Raw genomic sequence first — 19,462 nt, 5'->3', positions numbered from 1 at the left:
TAAACCAGAACTTCGATTCTTGCGGTTCAATTAGATATATAGACTTAGGAGATTCTGGGAGAGTTATTGCCTTTCTCTGAGTCCCTGTCTCCTCATCTATACAGTGAAGATCACCAGCTGAAGACTAAGGTTCCCTCAGCTCCCATATTGTAATTCCATGAAGTTACTTCCTGACGAGTGCATCAAGAACTTGCAAACTGCCTACCTTGTAATCTTCGTCATCTGTTAACTTCTTTTTCTTGTTGATCCAATTCTTCAGGTCATCTGAATCTTGATACAGTTGTTGCAGCAGCAAAGAATCCTTCAGCAATCTGCGTCGAGTGGCAGCCCTGTCACGAAGAGCATCCTGCCGGGCCAACAGCTGGAAAATGCATGAGTAAACTCACTGTCAGCAAAAGCAAATGTGGACACACAAGAGTCACTGAAAGCCCTGGCCAACAGTCCCAAAAGGTTTTCCCTGACCCCAGTGCTCAGTCACACAGCAGTCCCGGCCCTTAGACATACCCCATCACGGATAGCAGCGATGTTCTTCGAATCATAATGACTATCGTCAATCAGTTTGGTTGCAGTCTTGTCTAAGGTCTGAAAAAAAGCAAGTGGTTTTTCCTCAGTGACTTCTGAGAAAGTAGCCACAGTGATGTAGCTGTTTAAAAATGAAGCATAACAATGTGGGGAGAGCACAACTTTGAGGGTCGAAGATCCATGTCTTAGTTCTGATTTCTGTTATAAATTATGTTGCAACATATATACCTTAGGCATGTCAGGCACCTGCTCTGTGCCAAAATATTTTAAAATCAAGATTATAGTGAATGAATTCAGATGTCACTACAGTTGAATATTTTGTCAATTTTTCAATGTTCAAGAGGAAGCACTGTTAATTATATAGCCATGTCCAGTAGCCAGTCTATATATCTGTTACTTATATATCTATTTAACCATCCATCTATATATAATATATACCTAAGGCTGTATCAATATACCAAGATACATAGGAAAGGATTCTGAAATTTTAGAGGCACTTTTTTTCATCTGTATTCAGCCATAAATTCCCTGAAGTGCTAGAGTTCAGGATGAATTATTTGATTGGAGTAGAGTAATGATCCAAAATAAATTTTAGCAACTTATAATAAAATCATTTTACACTGTTAGATTTATCAGTGAGAATATACAGAACAAACATTAGGATTAATAAGGGATCATTTTAAACTTAATATTGATTGAAAGTTAAGACTGAACACTTAGAATTTTATTGTTTTTTGTTGGTAGTGGTGGTGGTGGTGGTGGTGGTGGTGGTGATGATGATACATGTATGTGTGTGTCTGTGTGTATGTCAGAGAGAGAGAGAGAGAGAGAGAGAGAGAGAGAGAATGTGTTTAAAGTCAGCACCATCCAAATCTAGTCTTAGGAGACTAAGACATACAATATACTGGGCCCACAATATCTTGATATCTTCCTCACTCTTTCTAAGTCTTTCTTATATACTGACCAGTTTTCTGGGAAATTGTAGTTTAATGTTCACAGCTTTATATGGAAAACACAAAAATGAATGTGTACTTTAAAGGTAAATATACTATGAAGGAAAAGGCTACATATTATTTAGATATCTAGATATTACTAGAGTATTAAGATATTACCACAAAGGAATAAACTAAAAATACATTTCAAACTCTAAAGTAATGATTCTATATTGAATATACTCATTTATCCAGTAGTCTCTGTTTATACTGTAGAAAAAGTAAGACAGAGTCATGCACTTCATTAGTAAAAATAATGGTCTACCATCTTGAAAATCTTTCTAAATATGCCTTATGGAATAATAAGTGTGCTGATAGAAAGAATATATTATTGTTCTGTATCTTTTCTTTTTTATCCAAGTTTGTTAGGTTTTGGTTTTCACATTATGAAAACACATATGTTTATAAAATTCAGTAATCTTTCATTTAATTATACTTTATAACCCTTGTATTCCTATATGCCTATATTCCTGCTGCACTGTAACCTTTTCCTTTTTATTTATTGAACTGTTTTATTTAGTGAAGCATTGTCTTTGACTATAATGTAAATTAAAAATATATTGTCTCAGAAATTTAAGAAAGTAAAACCTAAAAACTGAACAGTTTTAAAACATGCAAGTAAACATTACCAATAAAAATATTAAAGTTAACTTTAATAAGAATAATCTTCATGTTATATCTGACAGCATAGAAGTGATTTCATGTATGGATATTTATTGTATGAGATGATATTTACAAACATGAAACAGATGCCCATGCCAGGGCAGATCATCTTACTGTGATCTTCTCTTCCTGAGCAATAAAGGCTTCCTCAAAGTCATCGTGCTTCTGAAGAAGGGCTTCTACACTGCCTAGAGAGTTTCCCAGGTCCTCATTTTCCAGGAAGGCCTGTAGAACACAGAAAAACACATTCCATTTGTGCCTCATTGATGAGCAACATTTCTCTTGGAGTATCTGAAAGAAGGTCCCAGGAGTGAGGAAATGGAGCTGGAGAACAAAGTAATAAATAGTGCAAATTACAATAGTGTAGAGAGACTAACTGCAGATCCCAAGACCTCAGACCTCCCTCCCAATGTGCTCATGACAAAAGTCCCTTACGTTTCTAAGTCTGTGCATACAGAGTTCTCACAACCAATACAAGCATCACCTGCAGCTCTCAAGCCTGCCTGAGACTACTGACCTGTTTTGGGACATTTTCTCAGAATAATTCTGTCTAACACATCACAATTTTCTGTTCTCAACCCCTCACCAATTTTATATTCATTTCCCCTTATATTCATATGTGGTCAAAGCCTGTGTACAATGCATTTAAATATTTTTGTATGTATTTGTCAATTAGGGGACTGTAGGTGTCTATACAAGGGTGTCATCTTTTCTTCCTTTCATGGATCATCCTCAGTTCTCAGGACAATCTTCCCATAGATATGGTGGTGGGATGCTGACAGCAGTCATGGCAAGTAAGAGATGGAAGGGCCCCTCTCATTACCTCTTGTCTGCTCATCCAACTGTCCACTTGCTCACTGTCCCGGTAGAAGAGGTGCAAGTTCAAGCACTGCTCATACTGATGCTGTCGCTGTTCCCATAGTTCCCGCAGGGCAGCCCAGTTGTTGTCAAGTGTTTCCATCTTTTGAAGGAGGAGATAATATATCAGAAAGATGTTTATTTAATTAATTTTAACCTATTTTTATGGAACTGCTAATAATGTGAAGCAATTTTAAAGATTAGAAAGCTGAGTAACAGGAAATAGGCTTTTCATTTAAGGTTATAATTGATTTCAGTACAGGAAACATAGGATAAATGTCATAAAAGAGGTACAATGTACCTTATGTGCTTAAAAAATTAATTTTGATTAGAATAATTAGACATAGAACTATGGTCAAGTATTGTACCAGACAGAGACAGAAAGGGCGAGAAAGGAGTTTCAGAAGAAAAAAGTTTATAGAAGAAGTATAGAATATAAAATCATGAGTAAATGATGTTATTTGGACTCCAAATAATTGATAGAAGATACAATGTACTCAAAAGAAAAATGCAGTGGCAAAAAAGTGTGGACTTTTCATAAAGATCAAATTTATAGAGCACTTAAAATCTAAGAAGTTGAATTTTATTCTGAAAAAAAAATATGAATCATTGAGAAATGAGAAAAGAGACCTTAAACCCAGAAAAAAAGCTTTTGTTTTTGGTCATGCTTCTGTTCAAGAAATTCCAGCACATCCTAGTTGCTGCTAACTCCATAAAAAAGCAGCACAAGTTCCTAGAATGCCAGGATAATAGTTAAGTCTTCAAATACTTTGGATTTCACAAAAGAATAAAAAGTTCATGCTGTAAATATTCCCTCAGAGTTCCTGGGAAATTAAGAATGTGGTTTTCTCAGTCTAACCGATCATGCAGTGCTGCATCCTGTGCTGGGAATCTAGTAAGATACAGAGGCTTTCGAATATTATTGTCACTATTAACCCTGGGGAATGCCTGGACTCCGAGCAGAGCACAATCTCTTTGGATCAGGGGCTGCTGTGAGCACCTGTGACTCAGGAGGTTAGCACACTGGTGAGCCTCACTTCACCATTCAGCAGGATTCTCAGATCCTGTTATTTAAGTAAATTTCAGAAATACAAGTAAAAGTAAGTAACTCAGTTTAATTTGAGGTTGCACATAGGTGAGAAGAAAAGGTACAATTGCCAGCCTTGGCCGGCGCCACAGCTCAATGGGCTAATCCTCCACCTGCGGCACTGGCACACCAGGTTCTAGTCCTGGTTGGGGTGCTGGATTCTATCCTGGTTGCCCCTCTTCCAGGCCAGCTCTCTGCTGTGGCCCGGGAGTGCAGTGGAGGATGGCCCAAGTGCTTGGGCCCTGCACCCCATGGGAGACCAGGAGAAGCACCTGGCTCCTGGCTTCGGATCAGTGCGGTGTGCCGGCCGCAGTGCGTAGGTTGTGGCGGCCATTGGAGGGTGAACTAACGGTAAAGGAAGACCTTTCTCTGTGTGTGTCTCTCTCTCACTGTCCACTCTGCCTGTCAAAAAATTATAAAAAAGTGCCAGCCTTGTGTTGTGCCTAGGCATTGTAGGTGACCAAAATTTCATAAGGTAGCATCCTCTTAGAAATTCCAATGCAGAGATAAGCATGGGAGTGTGATAAGACGCAGCATGTGTAATGAAGCTATATGGCATTAGGGTTTCCAATGAGGAAGAGGTCAGTGGGTTAATGAAACAAAGATCCAAGGACAAGGAAGCAGTCAGCACATCCTGAAAATTTCCAGTGACTCAGTTTAGCTAACGTAGATATGAAAAGGAGCAGTGTGAAATGCACGTCCACATTAGTAAACATTTAAATGACTTCTATTCACTTCCTGTTCATAGATTATTGTATTAAGGGGAAAGTCAATATGTCATCAAAATCGCACAATCCCTGGTAATCCAGATTACCTTTTCCTGAACTTCAACGGAGGCTTCGTGACTGGCATCCAGGAGAGCTTTACCCGTCTCAGCGGCAGATTGGAATCGCTCATGGTAAGAATCAATCTCATGCTGTAGCCACAAGACACAATGTTTCAAAATACAGCAAGAAAGTTGTCAGTCTTGGCATTGAACCAACCACCTCCCCCACCCCCGACTGGGAAGGCCTTTCCTCTCAACCTTGTGTTGCTCATGCCTGTCCAGTAGGGCTTCCCCACCAGCCACATCTGTTGGCAGCTCATCAGCATTGATCAGTGTGGTCTTCTCCTCTATCCAGCCTGAGAGCTCATCATAGTCAGATAAGAACCGCTGGTACCTGTGGGGAAGGTGAGATAAAACACAAGGGGGAACCAGCAGGGAAGGGGCTTTGAATGAGGAGTTAAGAGTTGTGCTGGGCAAAGATGTGCAAGGTATTCCTCAACCTCACCCTACCCTATCTGTGTTGCTGATGTACTTCCTGTATTTACAAAGTACCTGTAGCAGTGCAGGCTTTTAGTCCTTCACTTTGTGATTCTAGAGTAGCCTCTGTGTGATGCAGTGCTTGGGCATAGATCTCCACTACAAAGTCACACCTATCCTAGCAATACTTGAAGAGGAGTGAAGCACTCACAATGCTGCCAATTAATAAATTCGCATTATATAAAAAACTGGAAGCCCATTGGAGAAAGGGCGCTAGAATTAGAGTTAGGATTTCTTGTGTATGTTAGCTCATTGCTAACGTTATTAGTAAACAATAGAAACTGTGAAAATGGCCATCTATTCAGTTAAATGCTCACCATTTGATTTTAAATCGTGTCAATAAGACAAACACTATGCTCTAGAGATTTAACTGCTAATAGTAAGAATTAACCACTGAAAATATGCCTGGGTATCAGAATGGTTGTTGCTTATAAGAATTATCCCAAATAATGCTGTATTATTTTGATGCTCTTCAACTTGGAAATTTATTACATTGCTTGGCTAGAGAAGAATTTCAAAAGGTTACTTCATTTGTTTGTTCAGCTTTATGGTCCACTTTATAGAATCCTACAACTATACAAACTGACAAAGAGGCCTGTGGTAAGTAGGGGCGTGATGCTGAGTGGTACTTCCTCCCATAAAGGACTTCCCCTGGCAAAATAAAGCTTCTTTGTCCTCTAGTGATTAGGTAAGAGAGCCGAGTTCCTCACTGTTTTGCCCCCTTTACCCTTATTTCTGCTTTTTATATTATATTTGGCCCCTGTGAACATAGTTATGGAAGTAGACAGGAGAGATTTCCCACCAGAAAGAAGCCTGCAGCTTTGCATATCTGTTAGTAGCCAAGGCCCGGATGTGCTCCCAGTTGGAGACCAGATCCTCTTTCATCTGCTGTATCTGAGGTGCATCTGAAGGGTGGGAAATCTTCAGTTTGTCTGCTTTGGCACATAACTCCTTCACCTTTAGGACGAAAAAGAAGCCTCATAAAATATCCAAGCACAAGCACCTTAACTCATTGCAAAGATTTATGGAAGGGGAGTAGCAAAACAATCATATTGAAAACAACAACTTATAAACATATTGATATGTTAGTATACTAATGCATTGTTACAATGTACTGAATATTTTTATCTCTCACTCTGCTAAGAAATTTACACATATTTTCTCTTTATATATTTTATTTAATAATGATATGAGTTAAAAATAATTCTTATTTCCATTTTATTTGAAAAGTGAGAGATGAAATGTTTACTCACTCAAGGTCATTCAGCCAGTAAGTGTCAGAAGCAAGGTTAAGTGTCGCTCCCCCTCTTCATGGAGGAACGACACTAAACCCTGCCTAGGTTTCCTATCCGAGTCACGGCACCATTATCCCTCCTAGGCTTCCTATCCGAGTCACGGCACCATTATGTCGCTCCCCCTCTTCGCGGAAGAACGACACAAGACCCTGCACTGTTCTTTTGTCTGCTCGGCCCTCCCCGGGTTTGCTGCTGATTCTTCCCGGGTTGGCTACCGTCCCTTCCACCTCCGTGGAAGGGCGGTTCCCCCTGCCACTTTCCCCACTTCCGCGGGGGAGCGGCACACCGCCAGCCGGCTCTCTCGGGGGCTGCTCAGGTGTTCCTTCAGATAGATGTTCCTCTTAGATGTTCCTGGTGCATGTTGTCTCTCTCCTCCTTTATAGTCCTCTTCCACCAATCCCAACTCTGCTACCCACATGCCGAGTACGCTGCTCTCCTCCAATCAGGAGCAGGATCAGCTCCTGCAGGTCATCACTCAAGTTGGCAACTTAGTCTAGTCCGAGTTGCTCCCCACAGTTAAGAGCTAGTCTCTTTTTCTGTCCTTCTCTACTGTCCCCCTAAATAGTATTGTGAGAGTCAGAAAGATATTTCCACCCATAAGGCCAGGAAAATTGCAGTAGTGTCAGACTGTTAAAACAATTCCTGAGGGTAACTAGGGAAAAATATGAATATGAGTGACTTTCCATGTGCTACCATTTGTGCTTTCAATACACTGAATTATAATAAGGTTGTCCAGGGTTCAAGATGTAATTAGCATTGTTCTTCAAGTCCTGAGATTTTTATTATTTGTAGTTAAAAAATGACGAACACACAAATAAGATAAGTAAAATAGTAGAGTTTACAAAAACTGAACACAGGGACAGGGCTATATTTCAGCATGACAAGTGCAGCGGTTTCCCCATGGACTCTCTGTAGTAATTGGTTTACATTGTGGCTAAAGTTGGCAGAGGAGAAGGGATGGGAGTCATTTAGGAAAATAAGCTTCTTCCATGTTGCTGTACGCCTGTGCCAATCCCTCATAGGACAGGGGCTGTCCAGTTTTTACAAGGGAACACAACGGAGAATTTAGCTTTAAATGTATCAGAGTTTATCGTCAAAGGTGAAGAGGAAAATGCTTGTATTATCTAGTCAATGTAAAAAAAAAAAAAAAAAAAAAAAAACAAGCAGATTTCAGTTACAACAGCAGCTAGTGTGGTTAAGTGAAAGGAAATACTTTCTGGCCACAGGGTGTCTCCTGAGAGTGAATACGAAACCATTCTTAGAGACTTTATTTTACTTTTAAATTGTGAAATGTATTACAAAGACACACAAGAACATAAAACATATATGTACATTTAAGAAGTATATAGTACTCATGTACAAGTTATGAACTAGAATGAGGAAGTACCTCCCAGTGCCATGGAATTTATCCTTCATTGAAAACTTTTTGAGTTCATTGTGTTCTATAGAGTCATGGTGTTAAAAAATATAACCAACAAGTGCCTTCTAGTTGAAGGGGTCACTCATCCTCTAGCAGCGGCTTACCTTGTCCTCCATGACTGCAAGGTTCCTCTCAAGTCCCTTGTGACTATGAAACAGTGCCTCAGAAGTGATGAGATCTTTGCCATAGTCCTCAGATGTGAGTAGAGGCTCTTTCTCCTTGATCCACTGCACAGCTTCAGTCACATCCCTGCCAGATATGAACAATAAGATGGCAGGCATAGCAGGGCCAACAGCAACAAGGCACACAGTAAGGACCAGCCTAGTTCACCCAGGAAACAATTACATTGCCTTCCTACATTCTAGCATAAAGCAACTTATAGGATTCCTGTTTGTTCCTTGTTTCTACTGAAATGCTAGGAAACCTTCACCTCCTGGTAGTTGAGTCTCCAGGGATATTTCCCAAATCTGGGTCAATTAATCTTGATTTTCTTCTTCTCTCTAACTTTATCTTTCATCTGCATGTGACTCTTAGTTGCTTTCCTTGTCTCTGATGAGCTTCTGTCACTAATTGACCAATAGTACTAATTTCTACTGCTCTAGGCTGCAGTCTCCTCAATGTTAGCTTTGTAGTTGGTCACAGTTTTCTGAACTGCTTTTTCCCTTTGTTTTTGTTTTTGTTTTTTTTTGACAGGCAGAGTGGACAGTGAGAGAGACAGACAGAAAGAAAGGTCTTCCTTTTGCCGTTGGTTCACCCTCCAATGGCTGCCACAACCTGCGCACTGCGGCCGGCGCACCGTGCTGATCCAAAGGCAGGAGCCAGGTGCTTCTCCTGGTCTCCCATGGGGTGCAGGGCCCAAGCACCTGGGCCATCCTCCACTGCACTCCCAGGCCACAGCAGAGAGCTGGCTGGGAAGAGGGGCAACCGGGACAGAATCCGGCACCCCGACCGGGACTAGAACCCGTTGTGCCGGCGCCGCAGGCAGAGGATTAGCCTATTGAGCCGCGGCGCCGGCCTCTTTCCCTTTGTTTTGAGGTGTTGACTACTAATTGCTAATAGAAGTAAATGGAGGCTGATACAAAACACCCACATGGTTCAATTGTGGGGTTTTCTATAAAGCCGTAGCCAAAGCCATACCTTTTGAATCGTTGGAGGTCTGCAGCACTGGACAAGGTTTTCTGTCTCTGGAGAGCCAGGTCATGGAGTCGCTCCCAGGCAGCGTTCACCTCATCCTGCTTTGACTTAATCAAGGGTAGCTTAGGATGGTTCTCCTTTGAAGGAAAAACCAACATCAGAGTTAGGAGATGAGTAAGTTATATAAACAATCACTTACTATTTCTCACTGGTTAGTGCCTTTTCAACAGTAGAGAATAACCTTTATAGCCAAACACTGCAATTCACCATAGCCATGCTTCCTGTTTTTATCCTTATCTGCATTACCAAAACAAAGGAAATCAATGCGCTACACACTGCATCCTGTGCCCACAGCACTGGACTAGCCTACTAACACAGGTTACCTAGCTACAGTCATTTTCAGATATCCACTTTATGATGCTTGCCAAATCTCTGACAAACCCTAGTAACGAAGCAAAAGAAGAGACAATTCCCTTTGTGAAATTTGTCACAATTTTTCAAAAAGTGAATACTGTCATTTTTAACTCTTTCATAGTCCTAATACTTTTGTGAATCCAATGAAAACTGTTTCCCTTATCCCAGAAGTATACAAGCATGCATATGCTCAAATGACTTTTAGAAAATTTCAGGCTTTTTTGCAAATAATCTAAAGCAATAAGACCTATGAACATTCAATTAAGCTAGCAGTATCAGCCTGGTTTGATGCTTTCAAATTTTGAGTGGTTCCTATCTAAGTCTCCCTATTATCCTATTCCCATTTCTTCCTAAATCCATTTCTCCATTCTCTTTGAGTGTTTACTTCTTTCTCTTAGAACTGTGTAGATTCTACTCCAAAAGAGCAGAAGATCCCTGTGAACTGTGTTGGATTCATCCTTTCTGTAACACATTGGAAAAATAGGAAGCTATTTTGCCACTCATATCTTCAAGCAGTGAATTCTGTTTCCTCCTGTCTTGGATCCAAGGATGACCCTTGATTTGCTTACCAATATAATGTAGCAGAAGTAATTTCCAATGAACTTCAGTACCTGGTCCTCAAGAGATCTTATGACTTTTGTTCTTATTCTTTATGTATATTGGCATATGAAAAATCCAGGTCTACTGAAAGTTGAGAGTTTACATGGAAAAAACTTTCATCATCCTCGCCCAGGCCTCAGATCCAGAATAAGGCCATCTGAGATCCTCTGTCTCTAACTGAGTCACATGAGGTAACCAAGTGAGATCAGGAGTATGATCCCACTGAGCTGCTCAAATATATGACTTGCTGAATCATCAACAAGTAAGATGTTTGTTGCTTTAAATTTTGTGATGGTTTGTTAGAAAGTAGGAGATAAGTCAAAAACTTCCATAACAAGAGAAAAGTGGTGCAGAAGGAGAAAATTTAAAGACTATTGGAAATGTGGTCTGGGGAAATTTAGGAAGCAGTTTATCTTCTCTATTCTAGTATCCGTAACTCTCAGAATACTGATTTTATTAACAAAAAGAGTGTTCACACTACAGTGCTACAATCATAATGAAATCATAGATGGAAAAACATAATACAAGCCAAGGGTCAGGGTTTATTTATTTTTATCTACTATATACACCCATATGCCTCAGGCTGGCTTCTAAGTTTTATTTTTTTCAATATACTAGGGTCATTTATTCCCACATGGAGCCTGTGTCTACTAAGAAGCTACAAATTCATTTAAATATTTACATAAGTAATGAAAATAAATCTGTTTCCTTTTCTCTTCCTACTACCCCAGAATAATCATGTCACTGATATCATAAGGTGTTAGATATATAAGATATAATGATTGCTCAATTTTATCTTCTCTGCTACTTTAATATTTTTCCTTTTCATGGAGAAACAGTGTCCTTTAAACACAAATAATCAATGTACTATATGATATAGGAAACACTCCATTTGGTTTAATTTCACATACACACAACAAAATATTCACAACACACACAACACGCACACATATACACATACATACACAGTCACCTCTATTTTTATGCACTGAGTAGAAAGAGGTAGAACCAGAGGGAGCAGAAATTGCTTAGGGTAAGTTACTCTAGATATGCATTTCTCTGCTTTCTCACAGTGTTGTATCTCCTTCACATTCCACCAAATAGTGCCCCAAGTTATTCTTGAAGGTCAGAACCCTTTCCATGGAGTGACTCTTGCTCTGCCTCACCTCAGCACATTCATTGGCATATTGGTTGACTCCATCTACTCTCCCCTTTCGAACTGCCAGATCCACTTGGAACTCTTCAAACTTCTTATGCAGAACTTCTGTGCGCTCCCAGTCCTCACCCAGCTCCACTGATGTCACTATAGCTTCCTTTAGACACAGAAAAGTTTGTTGCATTAGCAGAAAAAGCCCCAACCCCCAGTGTGCATTCCCAGGACATTCAGGAACACCTCTCTTGGGAAGAACCAGAAACAGCGGCATATTTCCTGAGGGGACACCTTGGCTCAAGGGAATCCAATAATCCTTGAGAGAAATCAGGGGCTTTGCTTCAAGATCACATGGAAGTGTCTTTCTTTATTCTGGAGCATGAATAATAAATTCATTATGGTTCTACTCAAGTCAATGTTCTGATTATCTACAAAGGAACTGCACTACCCATTTACTTACATAAATCTTCAGTCCTAACTATATGGTTTTTAAGTATTTAGAAAAATTTTGAAAATATAACTATAGGCACTGTGATTTAAGGGATTAGAAAAAGAGCCGAAAATATATTCAAGCAGACTGCAGATTTAAGAGAAAAGGCCTAGGGGAAGTTAAATATCATGGGACGCAGAAGGAAGATGAACATAGATTGTCTTTCATAATCTTTGTTTATATCTTGCCTTCTCCACATTCAGAGCCATATGTTTTGTCTTAACTCCCTACAGTGTTATCTTCCATAACATCCATAACTGCAAAATATCTCTTTTTCTCAAGAACAAAATCTGGGAACAGACTCCCTCACTTTGTGAATAGCTTGTAGTAAGTTGCTAAGGACAGAGGGTTAGGATGTCTCACATGCATGCTGTTCAGTCCTATACCTTGTCTATGATCCACTCCAAGATGTCAGCACACTCCTGTAAGTACTTCTGGAGCTTCAGTTCCCGCAGCAAGAAGAAACCCTTCTCCTGGGTCAGCTCCAACAGTAGATCCCACAGCATCCGCAGGTGCTCCAGATGGGACTTTGCAAAAGAGAGGCAGAACCATTCAGGCAGGAAGACTATGGGGCAGGTACTGACTCAGAGACTTGTGAAATGAGGACCTGGATAGAGAGTCCTCCTCCCAATCATTCATGAATTGATTGGTCAATAAATACGTAATGGAGAAAATAGGATATATATGACTAATGGGATTAAACTAAGCCAAAAATGATCTTCCATGAAAAGATCTCCTAAGAAGGATTTGCAGCTATATAGGATGGAATAATTACAAAGAATAAGATGGGAAATGCAAAGAAGGGTGAAAGATTTGCTCATTTGACAGAGGCTGGTGATGATTTTTTGAGAGGTTATAGGCAAAGAGTGTTCAAAGCAAAACAAACAGCAATAGCAAAGGAAAGAAGAAACTTAGCAAGAACTATTTGCCAGAAAGAACAAATCACAATTTTTGATGTAATTTAAGATCAGTGGTACCAAAAGTGTAACAGAATTTCAGGATGACATAGTTTGAGGATATTTTGAAAGTTTTGAATGACAGGTTAGCTCCAAACATCATGTGAAATTGAAATTACTGTCATGTCATGTCTTAGTTCTCAGATATTCCATTGTTTAATGTAGCATTTAGACCATGTCTATCCATGAATCTTTTCTTGTTACCAAATGATAATATAACCTTAACAATTTTGACAGATAATGAAGATACTTCAAATATTTATTAGTGGCTTTTAAATGCATCTCTCTCTGTGTGTGTATGTGTGTATGAGAGAGAGAGAGAGAGAATCTACAATCTGCTCTCTCCCAAAATGACTGTAACACTTTGGGTTGTGCCAGACTGAAGCCAGGATCTGGGATCTCAGTCCAGGTAGGTTGCCCACATGTATAATGAGGCCAGAAGTACTTTTACCATCACCTGCTATTTCCTACGGTACACATCAGCAGGAGGTGGATTCAGGAGAAGAGCCAGTACTCAAAATAGGTACTTTGATAAGGCATGCAGGTGTCCTAAGTAGTGTCTTAGCTGACACACCAAAAACCCACCTTGATTTCTCAATTATTTTAATTAATGTAGAAAGTTGGCTACAGAAAAACTGAATAATATAAAATTATTTCAATTTTGCAAGACAATAAATTGGAGATGTTCTTCCTATGAGTTTTATTTTAATGAGCTGCTATTCTGTTTAAAAACTGTATTCCTTGATCATATTTTTTGACAGTAAAAGAGGGTAGAATTTTTATGATGTATATAGAAAGAATACTCCCAATTTTAAAATATGTAATACAATCATTTTTGACAATTTAAAAATACAGAGGAACTGGCTTTGTGGTTCAGTAGGCTTAGTCACTGCATGGCAGCCTAGCAACCCAGACCTGGACAGTTTGAGTCCAGGCTGCTCCTCTTCCAATTCAGCTTCCTGCCAACATGCCTAGGAAGGTAGCAGAAGATAGATCAAGTACTTGGAGCCCTGACTCCCATCTGGGAGACTGTGATGGAGTTCCTGACTCCTGGCTTCAACATGTTCCAGATCTGGATCTTGCTGTCAGCTGGGGAGTGAAGCAGCAGATGAGATATCTCTTTATGTATTTCTCTGCCCTACCCCTGCCCTCTTACTTTGCAATTGTAAATAAGTAAATAAATAAGCATATAGATAAGTCATTTAAAAATAAAATAGATAATGAAAGCTCTACATGCACCATAACATTCTAATTTGAAGCTAGCTTTGGGTATAATGGATTAAACCGCCTCCTGCAACATTAGCACCCTTTACAGGCATCAGTTCAAGTCCCGGCTACTCCACTTCTGATCCAGCTCCCTGCTTATGTGCTTGGAAAAGCAGCAGAGGATGGTCCAAGTGCTTGGGCCCCTTCACCTATGAGGGATACTCAAATGACGTTCGTGGCTCCTCACTTCAGCCTGGTCCAACCACAGCAGTTTTGGCATTCTGAACTAGCAGATGGAAGATACCTCTCTCTCTCTCTCTCTCTCTCTCTCTCTCTCTCTCTCTCTCTTTCTCTCCCCACCTTCCTTCCTCTCACCCTCCCTCCCTTCTTCCCTCCCTCTCTATGTCTGTAACTTTCAAGTAAATAAAATAAATTTTAAATAGACTCTAATTTGACCTTACTAACACAAAACCATGGATACATACATGGATTAAATCCAAGTAGTAAGTTCTTGTTATAATGGTGGTCCTCTCTACTTCCAAATGTTCAGGAAAGGCTTTTGGATGACAAGGAATTTTACGAGTTTTTTGAGATGAGAAGAAAGAGAGTTGGTAGCGGTGCAGTAGTACAGTAGTAACAGAGCACAATGTAAGCAAAGAAGGGCCATCATAGCATAATGAAGAGAGATTTCAGGAGGATTCTAAGGGGAGAACACACCTTGTTTGAATAATTTAAAGAGCAGAACACTAAAGTGAGAAGAGATAATCCTGTCATTTTTTTTTCTGACAAAAACTTAAATATCAATCTCAGTAGCAAATAAGAAAATGAAACTGTGGTTCTAAGGTATTTATATCAAAGTTTATATCTGATATCATTAGTTCACATCCTAATAACATAAGCAAGAATTTAAAAATTCTATTTCAGACTATCATTATTTACCTTGATGGTCTCATGGGCAAAGTGACCTTCAGCAAATCGGGCTTCCCTGATTTCTTCAAGATCAGGAATGACCCTTGATTTTGCTTGTACCTCTGCTACAAAGGATTCATGTTTCTGATATTTCCCCTGAAATTTAGAAATAAGAGTTTATAGCTAATGCAGCATAGTCTCTGCGGAATATAAAGTGTTCTTGGTGTTCCTCCTGCTTTTAGGCAAAACTACTTGTTCCTCAAACGGTATTAAATGATAACCTATGACCATGGCTGGAACACTTCCAGCCTGAATGAAATTTTTTATTCTGGGTGGAGCCTCTAAACATAGGTTTTCAAGGGATTCCTGGCTGAAAGTTAAAGGCTATAGAGAATGTCTTACCTGACCCTAACGCCTTTGAGGAATTTTCGGTAAAACATTATTTTTCTAAAAGGTTAATGGACTCCTATGGGAATGAGAGTGTAATGCCTATTATTCTTTGTCAAAAAAAAAAATGGAATAGCTGATTTCTTTTAAAAGTACTTCATTGGGTCAGTGTGTGGCATAGCTGGTGAAGTCGCCACCTGCAGTGCCAGCATCCCATACGGGCTCTGATTTGAGTCCTGGCTGCTCCACTTCCGATCCAGCTCTCTGCTATAGCATGGGAAAGCAGTAGAAGATGGCCCAAGTCCTTGTCCTCTGCACCTGTGTGCGAGACCTGGAAGAAGCTCCTGGCTTCTGGCTTTGGATCAGCACAGCTCTGGCTGTTGCAGCCATTTGATGCATGAACCAGTGGATGGAAGACCTCTCTCTCTCTCTGTCTCTCCTCTCTGTGTGTGTAACTCTTTCAAAAAAACATAAATCTTAAAAAAAAAAAAACACCAGGAATCATGTTATTTCAGAAAATAACACTATTTTGCCAATAGGTTATTTCAGATAAATATTACATCTATCAAATGCATCTGGAAAGGATTTCCCTTGCAAATATAATCCTGAAGTTTAAGAAGTTGAAAGAAATGGGCTATTTAGAGGCAGCATTACTATCCCTAACAGATCTTCTAAACTTTTAATTACATGATCCCCTAAAAGTTGGCCAGAGACAAACTTACACTCAAAGAATGCATGTTGTGAATGTAAGCTCATTATAAGAAACCAATCTTGGGGAAATTTATATTCATTAAATAAAAGATTAAAAAAAAAAAAAAAGAAAAAAAGAAACCAATCTTGGGGCCAGCACAGTGGGTTAAGTGCCACCTGCAATGCTGGCTTCCCACATGGGTGCTGGTTTCAGTCCCAGCTGCTCTATTTCTTTCTTTCTTTCTTTCTTTCTTTCTTTCTTTCTTTCTTTCTTTCTTTTTTTTTTTTTTTTTGACAGGCAGAGTGGACAGTGAGAGAAAGACAGAGATAAAGGTCTTCCTTTGCCGTTGGGTCACCCTCCAATGGCCGCCGCGGCCGTTGCGCTGCGGCCGGCGCACCGTGCTGATCCGATGGCAGGAGCCAGGTACTTATCCTGGTTTCCCATGGGGTGCAGGGCCCAAGGACTTGGGCCATCCTCCACTGCACTCCCTGGCCACAGCAGAGAGCTGGCCTGGAACAGAATCCGGCACCCCAACCTGGACTAGAACCTGGTGTGCCGGCGCTGCAAGGCGGAGTATTAGCCTAGTGAGCCGCGGCGCCGGCCCCAGCTGCTCTATTTCTGATCCAGCTCCCTGCTAATGTGCCTGGGAAATAAGCAGAAGATAGCCCAAGTCCTCGAGCCCCCGTACCCATGTAGGAGACCTGTACGAAGCTCCTGACTCCTAGCCTCAGCCTGGCTCTTGCAGCTCTTTGGTAAGCAAATCAGTGGATGGAAGATCTCTCTCTATCTAACCCCTCCATCTCTCCTATCACTGTAATTCTGACTTTCAAATAAAATAAATACATCTTTTAAAAAAGAAGAAATTCTCTACTTTCAATCATTGATAAAGTCTCATTTTTTTTTCCTTTTTTCAGTCTCACCACTCCAAATTTATGAGGGGATATACACTTTTAAACTTCTTCTTAACTCAATTATTTAACTTTCCACTCCACATTACCATATGTTTTATTTTGGTTTAGTTTGGTTTGGTTTCTAAAGAGAGTCTGATAGTATTCACACCCACCTTTCTACATTGATATAAAAACACCTATTTCCCTCCCTGGTGATCTTAGGGTCTGCCCTGGGTATGTAAAGCAATTGTGTGACCTGTATATTAGTTGGGTCTTCATAGCTTTTATCCTCTGCAATCTTGAGTTTCTCCAACATCCACTTCTCCAAGTCGTCTGCATCTCGCCTGAAAACTTGGTAGTGATAGGACTCTTCAAGCTTCTGACCCCTCTCAGCTACCAGTTCCTTGAACTTCTGGTATCTACTCAACACTTCCTGGCGCCTGCCCTGGATTTCTTCAGCTGTCTCCAAAACCTTTGGCCCACTGCTCTCTATAACCTGCAAGCAAAAAAGCCTCTTTTTATCAAGTATCACACTATATCCCTTAAATACATACAGTTCTTATGTGTCAATTAAAATAAAGCAAATGCAATATTTTGTAAAAAGCTTCTATCCATTGTTAGTTCTCAAATTTTTGGAATGCTTCCCTTCTTATATGCTGCAAAGCATTTACTATTGTTGGATCTTTATTTAGATATCTTTAAGATATCTATTTATCAAAAAATCTGTAGTATATTTATATAATTTTTAATTATATACTCCTGTTGTTTAAGCTAATAATTGTTAATCACCTAGAAGAGTCTTTCAACTTTTCATATAAATGTGCACTAGCATGTATTATATTCCATGAATGGAGTTGAAGTGGACTAATGATGAAGCATGTATAAATTACCGAAAATCACAAAATTTCAGATGGATAAAAAGAAATTTAAATTGATTATTTTTAAAGACTAAAAAGGTATTGACAAGTTAATCATTTTTATATTAATTTAATAAATAAGAATACCTTCCAATTAACTTAGTGAATGACATACAAACCTTTGAAAAATTTTTCTTTATGTTTAAAATATAGTTCATGTATCATTTGCTCCTTTTATTTGCTTTATTCACAAACACTATAAGTGAAAATTCAGTCTACATTTTACCTAATTATCACAAATTTCAAATTTTAGAATCTCAGCTAATTGGTCTTTGAAATATAAAACTGTCTAATCTGAAGCAACACAAAATATCCTTTTCCTATGGAAAAAATCCAGCCTATTTATGATAATTTCAGGCAAAATACCATCTGCTAATAAGTCAATTATTTGAATATTGGCACTGTTTTATCCTTACTATAGCCAGAACAGTCAATATATTTATGTATTTTAGTCTGTTTATATTTTAGTTTATATTTTAGTCTGTCTTTATTCATTCCTTGTGACTATAAAATTAAATAATTCCAAATAATTATTTTGTTCCAAGGTACCTAGTTATTCTCTATGTATCTCTGATTCAAATAAGTCTGTTGAGTTTTGGTACTATTATAGATATAAGCTGAAGGTTATTGTTTAAAATAAGACATTCACTAAAAGAGTTAAAAATAAAAAGAACCCTCTACTTGAAACCCATAGAAACAATTTTTCATGACTCTGTCAAAGACAGTAAAAGAAGTTCAAAGGGGAGAGCTTTCCTAATAATATTAATGGCACATTGCACTAAAGAGAATTCTGTACTCACAGTTTCCTTTGGAAAGTGCTCCATTTTTCCTAGAAGTCTAGAACTTGGCAAAACAGAACAGATGGAGACTGAGAAAAGAAAACAGAGACACAAATCACAAAATAAAACAGAGAGGAAGAAAGAGAAAAGAGACACAATTCATAAAGAGATGACAGAAACACTAAGTATGTGGTAAAGTCCAAATGAAAAAAAATTCTCTTGCTTGGTTCCAGAATCCCGCCAGCTACAGACAATCGACATTATCTTCAAGAGACATGTTCAGCAGAAGCGGCTGCTATCTCTCCCAGATGCTTGGTGACTCAACAGTTTTGGGGTCTATGGCTCTCAGAGTTCATCAACACTACCTCAGTAAAACCAAGAAAGCAAGTTTTTAAGATTCAAAATTAGAACGAAAAGTGATACATGTAAAACAAAAAAGTCATGTTAAAATTGTATTTGGGACTGTACTGTGGCTTAGTAGATTAGTCCTCTGCCTATGGTGCCAATGACCCATGTGGGCACGGATTCAGCGGCTCCTCATCTGATCCAGCTCTCTGCTACGGTCTGGGAAAGGAGTAGAAGATATCCCAAGTGCTTGGGCCCCTGCACCCATGTGGAGACCTGGAAGAAGCCCTTGGTTCCTGACTTTGGATCACCCCAGCTCCAGCTGTTGAGGATATTTGGGAAGTGAACCAGCAGGTGCAAGGGCTCTTTCTCTGTTTCTCCCTCTCTCTAACTATACCTCTCAAATAAAATAAAATAAAATAATATAATATAATATAAAATATTCTTTAAAAAA

At 39.3% G+C, this 19,462-nt stretch overlaps 1 protein-coding gene across 1 annotated transcript in view; it reads right to left on the bottom strand.

Annotated features, from left to right (window-relative positions):
• Positions 1-18,878, bottom strand: part of SPTA1 (spectrin alpha, erythrocytic 1) — a 78,168-nt gene extending 59,290 nt beyond the window's left edge. Inside the window, exons 1-14 of the mRNA XM_051858483.2 lie at positions 18,685-18,878; positions 17,224-17,463; positions 15,030-15,155; positions 12,315-12,455; positions 11,455-11,601; positions 9,278-9,411; positions 8,245-8,389; positions 6,228-6,382; positions 5,147-5,282; positions 4,937-5,038; positions 3,001-3,138; positions 2,292-2,402; positions 505-582; positions 206-361 (exon numbers count right to left, since the gene is read on the bottom strand). Of these exons, the coding sequence (XP_051714443.2) occupies positions 206-361; positions 505-582; positions 2,292-2,402; positions 3,001-3,138; positions 4,937-5,038; positions 5,147-5,282; positions 6,228-6,382; positions 8,245-8,389; positions 9,278-9,411; positions 11,455-11,601; positions 12,315-12,455; positions 15,030-15,155; positions 17,224-17,463; positions 18,685-18,708 (1,833 nt within the window). The 5' untranslated portion in view covers positions 18,709-18,878. The remainder of the gene's footprint in view (positions 1-205; positions 362-504; positions 583-2,291; positions 2,403-3,000; positions 3,139-4,936; positions 5,039-5,146; positions 5,283-6,227; positions 6,383-8,244; positions 8,390-9,277; positions 9,412-11,454; positions 11,602-12,314; positions 12,456-15,029; positions 15,156-17,223; positions 17,464-18,684) is intronic.
• Between the last annotated feature and the right edge of the window lie 584 nt (positions 18,879-19,462).

Source organism: Oryctolagus cuniculus, chromosome 7 (assembly GCF_964237555.1).
Source record: "Oryctolagus cuniculus chromosome 7, mOryCun1.1, whole genome shotgun sequence".
Classification (NCBI taxonomy): Eukaryota; Metazoa; Chordata; class Mammalia; order Lagomorpha; family Leporidae; genus Oryctolagus; species Oryctolagus cuniculus.
The sequence above is the reverse complement of the archived record's forward strand: the minus strand, read 5'-3'. Positions and strand labels throughout refer to the sequence as shown.